The 16643-nt window shown below is 43.3% G+C and overlaps 1 protein-coding gene and 1 long non-coding RNA gene across 4 annotated transcripts in view; one reads left to right on the plus strand and one right to left on the minus strand.

The window, feature by feature from the left end:
- The window catches only part of LOC118380965 (rho GTPase-activating protein 42), a 239068-nt gene extending 223212 nt beyond the window's left edge, over window positions 1–15856 (minus strand). Inside the window, exon 1 of the mRNA XM_052468730.1 lies at window positions 15502–15856. Coding sequence (XP_052324690.1) covers window positions 15502–15655 — 154 coding nt within the window. The 5' untranslated portion in view covers window positions 15656–15856. The remainder of the gene's footprint in view (window positions 1–15501) is intronic.
- On the plus strand, window positions 2592–4579 carry LOC127908928 (uncharacterized). 3 transcript variants are annotated; one of them, XR_008069063.1, is made up of 4 exons: window positions 2592–2691; window positions 3095–3249; window positions 3839–3869; window positions 4030–4579. It is a non-coding gene; the product is annotated as an uncharacterized LOC127908928 (long non-coding RNA). The 3 variants fall into 3 exon arrangements; XR_008069065.1 differs by having other exon boundaries at window positions 3095–3156; XR_008069064.1 differs by lacking the exon at window positions 2592–2691 and having other exon boundaries at window positions 3001–3249.
- Window positions 15857–16643: the final 787 nt, after the last annotated feature.

The following is a 16643-nucleotide window of genomic DNA, read 5'->3' on the forward strand; positions in this document are numbered from 1 at the left end:
CTCCTTCTGCTATCAGATTATACAGGCTCCCTCTGCTATCAGATTATACAGGCTCCCTCTGCTATCAGATTATACATATCATCCAACTTGTGCTGTAGCTCAAACAGAACAGACTTGTCCTCCTCTGAGAGACTTTCAACAGGCTTTTGAACAAGAGAGGTGATGTTTGTAATTACACTTTCTTCATCAGCGCTCCTGGTCTTGGTGACAATACTCCCATATTTTCCATCCTCATATTTAAAAAGCTCCCAGTTATTACTGTATGAATTGTCATTTATAGCTTTGTTCCAAAAGTGTGTAATTACATTGTTTATCTCCATCTTGACCAACTCATGTTTTAATATAGAGCGATTAAGCTTCCAGTAGGATGCTCTGCCAAGGCCATTATCAGAGATACAAAGTTGAATGTCAATATAAACAGCTCTATGATCAGTAAGGGGAGTGGCCAGGATGTTAACAGAAATACCCTGTTTATCAAAACATTTAGACACCAGCCAACTGGAGCCTCATTACTCCATGTGAAAGACTTGTCGTTAGGAAACTTTACTCTCCAAATATCTACAATATCAAACCTTTCCATAAACTGCCTCAAACTTACATTCATAGAAGTGGACTGTCACGGAGGCCATTTGTCAATTAAATTATTCTGAAAAATATAAAAATCCCTACTAAAAGTAAAGCATTTAGGGAGCTTGTTTAGCCAATGGAGAATACGCTATTCCAAAGATTCAAGTAAGTGATGATTTTCATGTTTGGAATTGTTTCCATATAAATATTGGTAACAATAATAATGATGATGTAACAGTTGACAAACAAGATAAAAAAATGTGGCCAGAGGGGTCACAGTCGGAGTGCAAAATGATTGGTTAGTGGAAACTCCAGCAGAGTGTTCAGAACCATGAGAGAGACATACATCATTACCCGACTGAGATCTCCAGAAGTTGACGTTGGTAGAAACTGAATGAGACGCTTGAAAAAACATAAATCTGTTTAAAGCTGTTTGGCAAATAATAATAAGGCTTTGCGCTTTACATTACGTCTTAACCCCCTAGCATTGAGTGAAACTATAGACAATGACAAAGTGGAATATAGAACAGAATGTACTACGAGCTAAACAACAATCGCAAATGGAGTAAATCTGAAAGGAAACCAGCGCTACACACAATATAGACATAAATGATTGAGTAAGAATAGTTTAAACAAAGATAACTGCCAGAACAAGAGACAACAAAGAGCTTGCTCACTGCCTATACTGCAGGTAAACATATCAGAAGTGAGAGAACAAATAAAATAGTAAATATCCATTTCTCCAGTAGTCCTGTGCAGTTAGAACGCAGGTGAAATCACCTTAAGAGCCGGGAGTGGGATCTGCCCACATCAGAGGTAGCTATCTAGGTAGCCTATGTTGACCACCAGGCACAGCTAATGACAGTCCTCAAGAAGGAAGGTTTATTTTGGATCTGTTGATGAAAGCGCGTCCTCCACTTAAGTAACTAGCTTCCCTTCGTTTCCTACTTTTTCCACAGCTGGCCACAGTTTCTCTCTCCTTTCTCTGTCTGTTTTCAAGAGGTCTTCAGCAAACTGCAGGTTGTTGTCACGTAGGAAAGTAGATTTCTCTGTCTGCTTTCCAAGTAGCATCCCTGGAGATCCGTGATGTGAACTGAGGAACGACACCTCTGGGCTTGGAGTCACCCTGACTTCTCGTGCCCGAGGCGACGTACAGTGTTTGCAAGCTTAGCCTTCTCCTCAGTTATACAGGCTCCCTCTGCTTGGCAGACTTTGATGGTCTCTTGCCGCACGTTCTCCCCATCTGCCTCGGGAACTCCATACAGTCTCAGATTCCATAACTTTCGAGTTCTGAGATTCTTCTTTGGCACAAGTCCATCTTTCCCTCCTCTATTTGCTCTTCGATGTGGGCGACCTTCTTCTTAACATCCTTGATTTCCATGTATGCAAAGTCAACTGTTTAAAAAAAAAATTGAAGTGCTCGATTGTCATTGCGTTGTCGCCGACCATTTTCTCTATGACATCAGACCGGTGCATTGATGAACCTGGAAAGAGTGGCGATGACATCATTATTGGCAACGCCATCTGGGCCCAGTTCAAACATGCCTTTCTTGGAAGCTCCTAACTGAGGAGAAGGAAAATCCTCGTCTGACATGGTAAGTGTCAGAGGGTCCGGCAGACCAGAATAGTTGTGGCAGTTGTCAATCAAAGTGTTTTCCTCCTGTGTGACGACATGCGATGAGCATTGCAGGCTGAGGAGGTAGTAATAAGATGTATCTTTCTGTCAGCGCCGCTGTCACACCTTAAATCATCAACAACCTGGTGTTTTTAGCAAGCTAAGAATTAAATTGGTAAATCAAAATAACACTTTTCATTATCTTTCAAAGGTTGGTATGCAGAACAAGGTAGAAAGAGTGCGCTCAAACTGACATCTTGGAGCCTCCCTCTACTGTCCATCATCAGGTAATACTAGCATCATGCTGTGAAGACCATCATCAGGTTAGCATCATGCTGTGAAGACCATCATCAGGTTAGCATCAGGCTGTGAAGACCATCATCAGATTAGCATCATGCTGTGAAGACCATCATCAGATTAGCATCATGCTGTGAAGACCATCATCAGATTAGCATCATGCTGTGAAGACCATCATCAGATTAGCATCATGCTGTGAAGACCATCATCAGGTTAGCATCAGGCTGTGAAGACCATCATCAGATTAGCATCATGCTGTGAAGACCATCATCAGATTAGCATCAGGCTGTGAAGACCATCATCAGATTAGCATCATGCTGTGAAGACCATCATCAGATTAGCATCATGCTGTGAAGACCATCATCAGATTAGCATCATGCTGTGAAGACCATCATCAGATTAGCATCATGCTGTGAAGACCATCATCAGGTTAGCATCATGCTGTGAAGACCATCATCAGATTAGCATCATGCTGTGAAGACCATCATCAGGTTAGCATCATGCTGTGAAGACCATCATCAGGTTAGCATCAGGCTGTGAAGACCATCATAAGGTTAGCATCATGCTGTGAAGACCATCATCAGATTAGCATCATGCTGTGAAGACCATCATCAGGTTAGCATCAGGCTGTGAAGACCATCATCAGGTTAGCATCATGCTGTGAAGACCATCATCAGGTTAGCATCAGGCTGTGAAGACCATCATCAGGTTAGCATCAGGCTGTGAAGACCATCATCAGGTTAGCATCATGCTGTGAAGACCATCATCAGGTTAGCATCATGCTGTGAAGACCATCATCAGGTTAGCATCATGCTGTGAAGACCATCATCAGGTTAGCATCATGCTGTGAAGACCATCATCAGGTTAGCATCATGCTGTGAAGACCATCATCAGATTAGCATCATGCTGTGAAGACCATCATCAGGTTAGCATCATGCTGTGAAGACCATCATCAGATTAGCATCATGCTGTGAAGACCATCATCAGGTTAGCATCAGGCTGTGAAGACCATCATCAGATTAGCATCATGCTGTGAAGACCATCATCAGGTTAGCATCATGCTGTGAAGACCATCGTCAGATTAGCATCATGCTGTGAAGACCATCATCAGATTAGCATCAGGCTGTGAAGACCATCATCAGATTAGCATCATGCTGTGAAGACCATCATCAGGTTAGCATCATGCTGTGAAGACCATCGTCAGATTAGCATCATGCTGTGAAGACCATCATCAGGTTAGCATCATGCTGTGAAGACCATCATCAGATTAGCATCAGGCTGTGAAGACCATCATCAGATTAGCATCATGCTGTGAAGACCATCATCAGATTAGCATCATGCTGTGAAGACCATCATCAGATTAGCATCAGGCTGTGAAGACCATCATCAGGTAATACTAGCATCATGCTGTGAAGACCATCATCAGATTAGCATCATGCTGTGAAGACCATCATCAGGTTAGCATCATGCTGTGAAGACCATCATCAGATTAGCATCATGCTGTGAAGACCATCATCAGATTAGCATCATGCTGTGAAGACCATCATCAGATTAGCATCAGGCTGTGAAGACCATCATCAGATTAGCATCATGCTGTGAAGACCATCATCAGGTTAGCATCATGCTGTGAAGACCATCATCAGATTAGCATCAGGCTGTGAAGACCATCATCAGATTAGCATCATGCTGTGAAGACCATCATCAGATTAGCATCATGCTGTGAAGACCATCATCAGATTAGCATCATGCTGTGAAGACCATCATCAGACATTTAAAAAAAAATGTCCTTCATCTTTTAAATGTTTTTCACAAGTCATGCTTCTTGAAAATCTGATTTCACCACTGAGAAAACACACAACCACAACACAACACACCACCACAACACACCACACCACCACAACACACCACCACACTACCACCATGCACAGCACACTACCACAACACACCACACTACCACAACCACCAAACTACCACCACACTACCACAACACACCACCACACTACCACAACACACTTCCACAACACACCACCACAACACACTTCCACAACACACCACACTACCACAACCACACCACCACAACCACACTACCACAACACACCACCACACTACCACAACACACCACAACACATCACACTACCACAACACATCAACACTACCATTACATCAAATGTGACCACCATCACTACCACACCACACTACCACAACACACCACCACACTACCACAACACACCACCACACTACCACAACACACCACACTACCACAACACACCACACTACCACAACACACCACACTACCACAACCACACAGATTAGCAAACTACCATCACCAGCACACTGTGAAGACCACATCACACTAGCACCACACTACCATCAACACAGCACACTACCACAACCACACCACCAAAAAACAATACCACAACACACTACCAATACCACACTACCACCACAACACACCAGAACACTACCACAACACACCACCACAAAACACACTCTTCCTACCTTGTTCTGCATACCAACAACGTAGAATGTATGCACACCAGTCGCTTTTGGATAAAACTGCTAAACATATATATATATATATATACCCCACACCACCACAACACACCAGAACACTACCACAACACACCAGAACACTACCACAACACACCACCACACTACCACACACACCACCACAACACACCAGAACACTACCACAACACACCAGAACACTACCACAACACACCACCACACACCACAACACACCAGAACACTACCACAACACACCACCACACTACCACAACACACCACCACAACACACCAGAACACTACCACAACACACCAGAACACTACCACAACACACCACCACAACACACCACCACAACACACCACACCACCACAACACACCAGAACACTACCACAACACACCACCACAACACACCAGAACACACCAGAACACTACCACAACACACCAGAACACTACCACAACACACCACCACAACACACCACACCACCACAACACACCAGAACACTACCACAACACACCACCACAACACACCAGAACACACCAGAACACTACCACAACACACCAGAACACTACCCCACACCACCACAACACACCAGAACACTACCCCACACACCAGAACACTACCCCACACCACCACAACACACCAGAACACTACACCACACACCACCACAACACACCACCACACTACCACACCACAACCCACCACCACACCACCACAACACACCAGAACACTACCCCACACACCAGAACACTACCACAACACACCAACACACCACCACAACCCACCACAACACACCAGAACACTACCCCACACACCAGAACACTACCACAACACACCAACACACCACCACACCACCACAACACACCAGAACACTACCCCACACCACCACAACACACCAGAACACTACCCCACACACCACACCAACACACCACCACACTACCACACCACAACCCACCACCACACACCAGAACACCACCACAACACACCAGAACACCACCACAACACACCACCACAACACACCAGAACACTACCACAACACACCAGAACACTACCCCACACCACCACAACACACCAGAACACTACCCCACACCACCACAACACACCAGAACACTACCCCACACCACCACAACACACCAGAACACTACCCCACACACCAGAACACTACCCCACACACCAGAACACTACCCCACACCACCACAACACACCAGAACACTACCCCACACCACCACAACACACCAGAACACTACCCCACACACCAGAACACTACCCCACACACCAGAACACTACCCCACACACCACACCAACACACCACCACACTACCACAACACACCAGAACACTACCCCACACACCAGAACACTACCACAACACACCAGAACACTACCCCACACCACCACAACACACCAGAACACTACCCCACACCACCACAACACACCAGAACACTACCCCACACACCACACCAACACACCACCACACTACCACAACACACCAGAACACTACCCCACACACCACAACACACCACCACACTACCACAACACACCAGAACACTACCCCACACACCCAGAACACACCACAACACACCAGAACACTACCAGAACACCACCACAACACACCAGAACACACCCCACACCACCACAACACACCAGAACACTACCCCACACACCACACCAACACACCACCACACTACCACAACACACCAGAACACTACCCCACACACCACACCAACACACCACCACACTACCACAACACACCAGAACACCACCACAACCCACCAACACACCACCACACTACCACAACACACCACCACACTACCACAACACACCACCACCACAACACACCACCACACTACCACAACACACCACCACCACAACACACTACCACACCACCACACTACCACAACACACCACCACACTACCACAACACACCACCACACTACCACAACACACCACCACACTACCACAACACACCACCACACTACCACAACACACCACCACACTACCACAACACACCACCACACTACCACAACACACCACCACCACAACACACCACCACACTACCACAACACACCACCACACCACCACAACACACCACCACAACACACCACCACACCACACCACCACACTACCACAACACCACAACACACCACCACACTTCCACAACACACCACCACAACACACTACCACACTACCACCACACCACAACACACCACCACCACAACACACTACCACAACACACCACCACCACCACAACACACCACCACAACACACCACCACACTACCACAACACACCACCACAACACACCACCACAACACACCACCACAACACACTACCACAACACCACAACACACCACCACACTACCACAACACACCACCACAACACACTACCACACTACCACACCACCACAACACACCACCACCACAACACACCACCACCACAACACACCACCACACTACCACAACACACCACCACAACACTACCACCACCACAACACACCACCACAACACACCACCACAACACACCACCACAACACACTACCACAACACACCACCACACTACCACAACACACCACCACAACACACCACCACCACAACACACCACCACAACACACTACCACAACACACCACCACAACACACCACCACAACACACCACCACACCACCACAACACACCACCACAACACACCACCACAACACACTACCACAACACACCACCACACACACCACACCACCACACCACCACAACACACCACCACCACAACACACCACCACAACACACCACCCAACACACCACCACAACCACAACACACCACCACCACAACACACACCACAACACACCACCACACACCACAACACACCACCACAACACACCACACCAATACACCACACACCAATACACCACACACAATACACCACCCACCAATACACCACCCACATACACACCTTCCACCACAACACACCACCACAACACACCACCACATGACACACCACGTCCACTAAATGGCATATATTATTATTATTATTATTATTATATTACCACCACCCCCACACCACCAATACACCACCAACCACCACCACAATAAACCACCACACCACACCACACTACCACCACACCACACAGAGTGTGTCTGTCTCCAGGGCGACCACATGACCAACAGCCCCCTGGGTACAGAGTGTGTCTGTCTCCAGGGCGACCACATTCCAATACATTCCATCAGCTAGAAACTCACGACCCTGAAAAAAAAAGAAAGAGGGCTGACGATCGGCTCTTCCTGAATCAGACGGTTACCTCAGACAGAGCTGTAACCCTGAACAGAGCAGATGACAGGCTTAGACATTGTAGCTCAACTGTAAATACAGATGTAAGTCTACTGTAGCCCAAGCATGTTTTTACATTTCACAACGACCACACAAACCCGAGACAGACGAGCACACTTTATAGCTCAACCATTTTTTCAGGCTCGTTCTTCACGATGACCACACATAGTGCGACTCGCTCAGTGTTTCTGTCCTGATTCCCTCCTGTCGACGAGTCTTGAGCAGGTTGAGACGTGTCAATCAGCACACACCCTGCTACTTCCAGCACCCAGTTATATAATGGTTCCCAGATGGTTTCCTACGTAGATATTTCCTACGTAGATCTGGGTGCCAGTTATGGTTTTCATATGCACATGTTTCTGAAACAGTTTAATTACATCTATAGGAATGTCTTTATATCGCACAATCATTGTCATGTAGTTTATCAAAATTATATCCAAATATAAATTAAAATGATAAAAAGTCACTTCTATTGCCAGATATGTAAAAAAATAGCCAATATAAAGCCAACAAATAAAAAGATTGCAGCCTGCAGGTAGAAAATCTCCTGATTAAAATAAATATCATATAAATCACATTGGCTGCACATGGCCTGTCTGACCTGAAGCTTGCTCTAGCAAACCTGCAACATTGTATCAACGGGGTCTGACCTGAAGCTTGCTCTAGCAAACCTGCAACATTGTATCAACCAGATGCTTGTCTGAGCCTGAAGCTGACCTGCTCTAGCAAACCTGCAACATTGTATCAATGGGGTCTGACCTGAAGCTTGCTCTAGCAAACCTGCAACATTGTACCAAATATTCTGGGCCCTCAGAGCTTCCTGCTCCACTGAGATCAGGACAGACACAGCTGTAGGCTCTTTGATCAAGGGATAAGAAGCAGTGGTTGACTTGGGCAGGAGCTCACTGGAGCAGAGTACCGGTACCTCAAAATGTTCTACTGCTTGAACTCCTGTTCCTCTTATAGGATATTATATTAGCTCCTGTTCCTCTTTCTAAAGTATTGTAGAGCTCCTGTTCCTCTTTATAGGATATTATCTCTAAAGTATTGTTGAGCTCCTGTTCCTCTTTATAGGATATTATCTCTAAAGTATTGTTGAGCTCCTGTTCCTCTTATAGGATATTATCTCTAAAGTATTGTGGAGCTCCTGTTCCTCTTTATAGGATATTATCTCTAAAGTATTGTAGAGCTCCTTGTCCTCTTATAGGATACTATCTCTAAAGTATTGTAGAGCTCCTGTTCCTCTTATAGGATAGTATCTCTAAAGTATTGTAGAGCTCCTGTTCCTCTTTATAGGATATTATCTCTAAAGTATTGTAGAGCTCCTGTTCCTCTTTATAGGATATTATCTCTAAAGTATTGTAGAGCTCCTGTTCCTCTTTATAGGATTTTATCTCTAAAGTATTGTAGAGCTCCTGCACCTAAATATAAACAGTACCAGCAACCAAAATGAGTACCGGAACCTATTTCAGTCCAATCAAGCACTGGTTTGAAGTAATCAGGTCTATTTTATGACGTTTCCACTGGATCAGAGCAGGACATTGTTCCATTTCACGCTGAGTGCTTATCGAAAGGGAGAAAGATGGAAAGATGTTTCAAATCCATAGAAGAATTACTGTCTCAATGGATGTAAAAACAAACTTTTCTTGCTTGCTGTATGAGGTGAAGAAAACATTACTTTGACAAGCTCCTCAGGTGATGTGTGAAGCCAATCAGAAATACTATCAGATCCCCAAATGTACACTACCGTTCAAAAGTTTGGGTTCACTTAGACAATTCCTTGTTTTTGTCCATTAAAATAACATCAAATTGATCAGAAATACAGTGTAGACATTGTTCATGTTGTAAATTTCTATTGTCGCTGGAAAAAGGTTTTGAAGGGATTTGTTATGGAATATCTACATAGGCCTACAGAGGCCCATTATCAGCAACCATCACTCCTGTGTTCCAATGGCACGTTGTGTTAGCTAATCCATGTTTATCATTTTAAAAGGCTAATTGATCATTAGAAAACAATTTTGCAATTATGTAAGCACAGCTGAAAACTGTTGTTCTGATTAAAGAAGCAATCTTTTGACTAGTTGAGTATCTGGAGAATCAGCACTTGTGGTTTCAATTACAGGCTCAAAATGGCCAGAAACATAGAACTTTCTTCTGAAGCTCGTCAGTCTATTCTTGTTCTGAAAAATTGCAAAGAAGCTGAAGATCTCGTACAATGCTGAGTACTACTCCCTTCACAGAACAGCGCAAACTGGCTCTAACCAGAATAGAAAGAGGAGTGGGAGGCCCCGGTGCACAACTGAGCAAGAGGACAAGTACATTACACCGTCTAGTTTGAGAAACAGATTCATTACAAGTCCTCAACTGGCAGCTTCATTAAATAGTACCCGCAAAACACCAGTCTCTACGTCAACAGTGAAGAGGTGACTCCGGGATGCTGGCCTTCTAGGCAGAGTTGCAAAGGAAAAGCCATATCTCAGACTGGCCAATAATAAATAAAAGATTAACATGGGCAAAAGAACACAGACACTGGACAGAGGAACTCTGCCTCGAAGGCCCTCATCCCTGAGTCACCTCTTCACTGTTGACATTGACACATAGTTTAACAAGACTCATGACATCGTTTAGGTAGGCTATTTAATGATAATAATCATCATCATCATCATCATCATCATCATTATCATCATAATCATCAATCTAGGCCCAATTTACCCTAAGTTATTTTGCTACCAAATATGTTGTATTATGATAATGTATATGAACCCACAATGTAATTATCCTTTTTTTACAGAAAGTGAATTAATAGCGACAGCCACACATTGTGTTAGATTACTTCCCAAAAGCACAGTCCAATTTCTCTTCTAATTTAGAAGGGTTGAGCTCAGCTGCTGAATGTCAAAGAGACAAACCAAAGATACTTCCAGGCGCATCAGAGATGCGTCTTCGTCTGGTATTTTACCGCTTGTTTCTAGCCTAAAGCATCGCAGATATATGTGTTGTTTTAGATCGGTATCAACAATCACAAATAGGAACCCCTGATCTAGAGAACTGGGAGTGACGAGAACACATAGTTAGTAATCTAGAGGACTGGGAGTGACTAGAACACAATGTTAGTAATCTAGAAGACTGGGAGTGACTAGGACACGATGTTAGTAATCTAGAAGACTGGGAGTGACTCTAGAACATGTTGTCAGTAATCTAGAAACTGGGCGTGACTAGAATAAACTGTTCGTAATCTAGAGGACTGGGAGTGACTAGTACACGTTGTCAGTAATCTAGAAGACTGGGAGTGACTAAAACACATTAGTAATCTAGAAGACTGGGAGTGACTAGAACACATTAGTAATCTAGAAGACTGGGAGTGACTAGAACACAATGTCAGTAATCTAGAAGACTGGGAGTGACTAGAACACATTAGTAATCTAGAAGACTGGGAGTGACTAGAACACATTAGTAATCTAGAAGACTGGGAGTGACTAGAACACATTAGTAATCTAGAAGACTGGGAGTGACTAGAACACATTAGTAATCTAGAAGACTGGGAGTGACTAGAACACAATGTCAGTAATCTAGAAGACTGGGAGTGACTAGAACACAATGTCAGTAATCTAGAAGACTGGGAGTGACTAGAACACATTAGTAATCTAGAAGACTGGAATGACTAGAACACATTAGTAATCTAGAAGACTGGGAGTGACTAGAACACAATGTCAGTAATCTAGAAGACTGGGAGTGACTAGAACACATTAGTAATCTAGAAGACTGGGAGTGACTAGAACACAATGTCAGTAATCTAGAAGACTGGGAGTGACTAGAACACATTAGTAATGTAGAGGTCTGGGAGTGACTAGAACACAATGTCAGTAATCTAGAAGACTGGGAGTGACTAGAACACATTAGTAATCTAGAAGACTGGGAGTGACTAGAACACATTAGTAATCTAGAAGACTGGGAGTGACTAGAACACATTAGTAATCTAGAAGACTGGGAGTGACTAGAACACATTAGTAATCTAGAAGACTGGGAGTGACTAGAACACATTAGTAATCTAGAAGACTGGGAGTGACTAGAACACAATGTCAGTAATCTAGAAGACTGGGAGTGACTAGAACACAATATCAGTAATCTAGAAGACTGGGAGTGACTAGAACACATTAGTAATCTACAAGACTGGGAGTGACTAGAACACATTAGTAATCTACAAGACTGGGAGTGACTAGAACATGATGTTAGTAATCTAGAAGACTGGGAGTGACTAGAACACGATGTTAGTAATCTAGAAGACTGGGAGTGACTAGAACACATTAGTAATCTAGAAGACTGGGAGTGACTAGAACACATTAGTAATCTAGAAGACTGGGAGTGACTAGAACACAATGTCAGTAATCTAGAAGACTGGGGGTGACTAGAACACATTAGTAATCTAGAAGACTGGGGGTGACTAGAACACATTAGTAATCTAGAAGACTGGGAGTGACTAGAACACAATGTCAGTAATCTAGAAGACTGGGGGTGACTAGAACACAATGTTAGTAATCTAGAAGACTGGGAGTGACTAGAACACGATGTTAGTAATCTAGAAGACTGGGAGTGACTAGAACAAATTAGTAATCTAGAAGACTGGGAGTGACTAGAACACATTAGTAATCTAGAAGACTGGGAGTGACTAGAACACATTAGTAATCTAGAAGACTGGGAGTGACTAGAACACATTAGTAATCTAGAAGACTGGGAGTGACTAGAACACATTAGTAATCTAGAAGACTGGGAGTGACTAGAACACATTAGTAATCTAGAAGACTGGGAGTGACTAGAACACATTAGTAATCTAGAAGACTGGGGGTGACCATAATACTTTGTTAGTATTCAAAACGGCCAGGCTATAAATAACATTAGCAAGAGAGACTGATGACAACAACGATGGTAGATGGAGTAAGAGGAGGTTCACTGCTATTGGTTCAGTACTGTCAGCAACATACTCTCTACAGGGCATTCTGTTGAGTTTCTAAGCACAAATTGCATTAGTAGTCTGCATTAGTAGTCTACAAGACAAGTTAATGACATGATACACAAAGATCACCACATAGAAACAGACTGTGGAGGGACACACAGACCTCACTTCGATTTGAATTACTGAACTACAACATGCATTTATCCTAATTCTACTACTGAAACATCATAGTTCAACTGTGTAAGGCTGGATGGTATGCACCTTACTTTCTCTAGTTGGTTGGAGCTGTCTGGCTGGTGTTTAGGTGTAATCTCACATAGCGTTTAGGTGTAGTTTCACATAGCGTTTAGGTGTAGTTTCACATAGCGTTTAGGTGTAGTCTCACATAGCGTTTAGGTGTAATCTCACATAGCGTTTAGGTGTAGTTTCACATAGCGTTTAGGTGTAGTCTCACATAGCGTTTAGGTGTAGTCTCACATAGCGTTTAGGTGTAGTCTCACATAGCGTTTAGGTGTAGTCTCACATAACGTTTAGGTGTAGTCTCACATAGCGTTTAGGTGTAGTCTCACATAGCGTTTAGGTGTAGTCTCACATAGCGTTTAGGTGTAGTCTCACATAGCGTTTAGGTGTAGTCTCACATAGCGTTTAGGTGTAGTCTCACATAGCGTTTAGGTGTAGTCTCACATAGCGTTTAGGTGTAGTCTCACATAGCGTTTAGGTGTAGTTTCACATACACCAAGAGTTCTCCATGAAGGGCTAGATATGGATAGAGAGATAAGAGGCAAGGCGATAAGCGATATCCAGATAAGATATTCTTACTGAACCACCACATTGAAACCACTGAGACGGTAAAATAAGGACCGCAGTAGGTTCCTTAAACAGCAATGTTGTGTGACTGCTTTAAAAACACCATTGAGGCATTAGGTGGGTAGTCACGTTACCATCTAAACAAGGACTATATTTCTGCTTACTGCTGAAACAAGAGGGCCAAACAACTGGCGGTTAGATTCCTTTTTTTTGTCTTCACTGGGAATACTTCAGTATGTGCTGAAAGAGGGAAAAGGATCGTGTTGATCGCGTTGCTGTTCCAAAAGGCCCTGGAGTCACACAACTCTGATACAACAAGGGACTGAATAGAAACAGTAACCTTCCACCATATTCTGTCTGTATGTTCATACATCTGGGTCTTTTCCACCGTGGTTATTGAATATAAGGATAATCTGGCTACAGTGTTGAATTACAGTAGAACTGAGTCACCAGTGAGTATCGGTCATCGGCTTGGTGTGCAGAATACGGAGGGGTAAGAAACTACTATCCCAATGTATCCAAGCTATTTTAAAAGGGCACTTAACGAAGATATATTCCCACACTCTGCTAGCTCATAGGTATTAACACATGGCGAATATGGTTCCATACTGCAACCATTCTTATTATTCCTTTCTTCTGTAGAGTGATTGAAGAGGGCTCCCGAGAGGTGCAGCGGTCTGAGGCACTGCCTCTCAGGGCTTGAGGCGTCACTACAGACACCTTGGTTCAATTCCAGGCTGTATCACAACCGGCCGTGATCGGGAGTCCCATTGGGACAATTGGCCCAGCGTCGTCCGTGTTTTGTCTGGTGGAGGCTGTCTTTGTAAATAAGAATGTTCTTAAACTGACTTGTCTAGTTAAATAAAGGTTACAGAATAAATAAATAAATAAAAAAGAGGCCTGGGAAGCCTGGAGAGGCCCTTACCCCCAAGCATTATCTCCTGTAATGGGTCTGATTGCTCTCTCTCTCTTTCTCTCGGGAATTCAATCTTTTTCGGTCTTTACTTTTTTTTTTATCAAACTTGAAATGGTAAAATGCTATGTAATTGTATTCATGGATAAAACACGATTATAGAAAGGGAAAGGAGAACGTGTAAAATAACAAGAACATATGTCCACTTAGTATCGTTGCCTGACAGGGGCGCGTAGTAAAAGTGTAATTTTCCACTTCAGCGGCGTAAAGATTCCCGTCCCATAAACGTCCACGGGTTCAAAGGGGATACTCGACGCCGATTGGATGGTGAGGATACGTGACAAACCATTAAGCTACACTTTAATAATAGTATCGTGTAGTATCTTTAACCTATCACACAAAAACGCTTTGTTCCAAAATGTGATAACACACAATCTAGACATTCAAGTAACATTTTTAACTGAAACAATGCAACACAGTTTGAAGTTAGACATTTGAAGATGATCACGATGAAGAGGATGAGAAGGCTACTTACTCTTTAGCGCCGTTATCAACATATTCCCGTCTTTGATCAGTTCTTTGATGAATTTGTTTGTTCGGTCCAACTCTATTTCATGATATTTTAGCCGTTCTCTGAAATCAGGGCTATCCAGAAAAGAATCGCTAAACTCCAGAGTTGGGAGTCCCATTGTGAACTCGAAAGTAAGACTATGTGTCCCGCACAATAAACTAGTTTAAAAGTTATTTTCCGATCATAAAAGTATTTACCTAACAGAAGTTTGTTTTCATCATGCTATACCGGTGTTATTCGCAATCTAGAGTTGTCGAAACTTTTTTTCCCCTCCCACTTTCTCGGTACTTCCGCCGTAGATATGTACTTTTCTCTCCAGAGCCCCTCACCAAAATGACCCGTGGTTGTGAGACTCCTGCTGGTAAGGTTTGGGACGCGGTTTGTTTGCCTTGTCAAATATTAGAAACTACTGTCTGTGTCTTGGTTGTTAATGATTTAAATCTACACTCAACGTAAACTAAACAAAAATGTAGTTTAAACGTTAACTCGTGAATAAATAAAGTTAGATGATAATGCCTTCTGTGTTTTCTCAACCATCATTTTAAAGTATATATTATTAACCTACACATCTCAGTTGGTTTATTACATGGGTGAGTTATAAGTATCAGATTGTAGCCTACAGGCATAAAACTACCAATGTCGCCCAGATCACGTGTCTCTTGGGAAATACTGCATTATATGGCTGACTACACAATTGAAAAGTGTAACCAAACGCTGCTTATTCAGGCCAGCCTGTCGAGCACGAACAGAACATAAATATAAACTTGAAGTGAACACGGCTAGAGGGTTTTACACAACAGTCAAGTTTTATTCCCATAGAACCACAGCAATGTGTGTGACCTAAAGCAGTACGGAGAGTTTGATAAAGGAACTGAGACACATTTGTGCTCACAATGAATACAAGGGAGAATGCAGCCGAACAGAAATGTTATTCAGCTACCTCACAAAATCTACCATAATATCATACATATTACCCTTGTGCAATAAAACCAACAAAATGTAGCTGTACAAACACTCCACTACGTATACCAGCTCACATAAAATAAAGATATTGTTCAGAAACAGATGGGAGCATTGATGTGTGTCAGTATGGTTGTGTGTACCGA

Source organism: Oncorhynchus keta, chromosome 18 (genome assembly GCF_023373465.1).
Source record: "Oncorhynchus keta strain PuntledgeMale-10-30-2019 chromosome 18, Oket_V2, whole genome shotgun sequence".
Classification (NCBI taxonomy): Eukaryota; Metazoa; Chordata; class Actinopteri; order Salmoniformes; family Salmonidae; genus Oncorhynchus; species Oncorhynchus keta.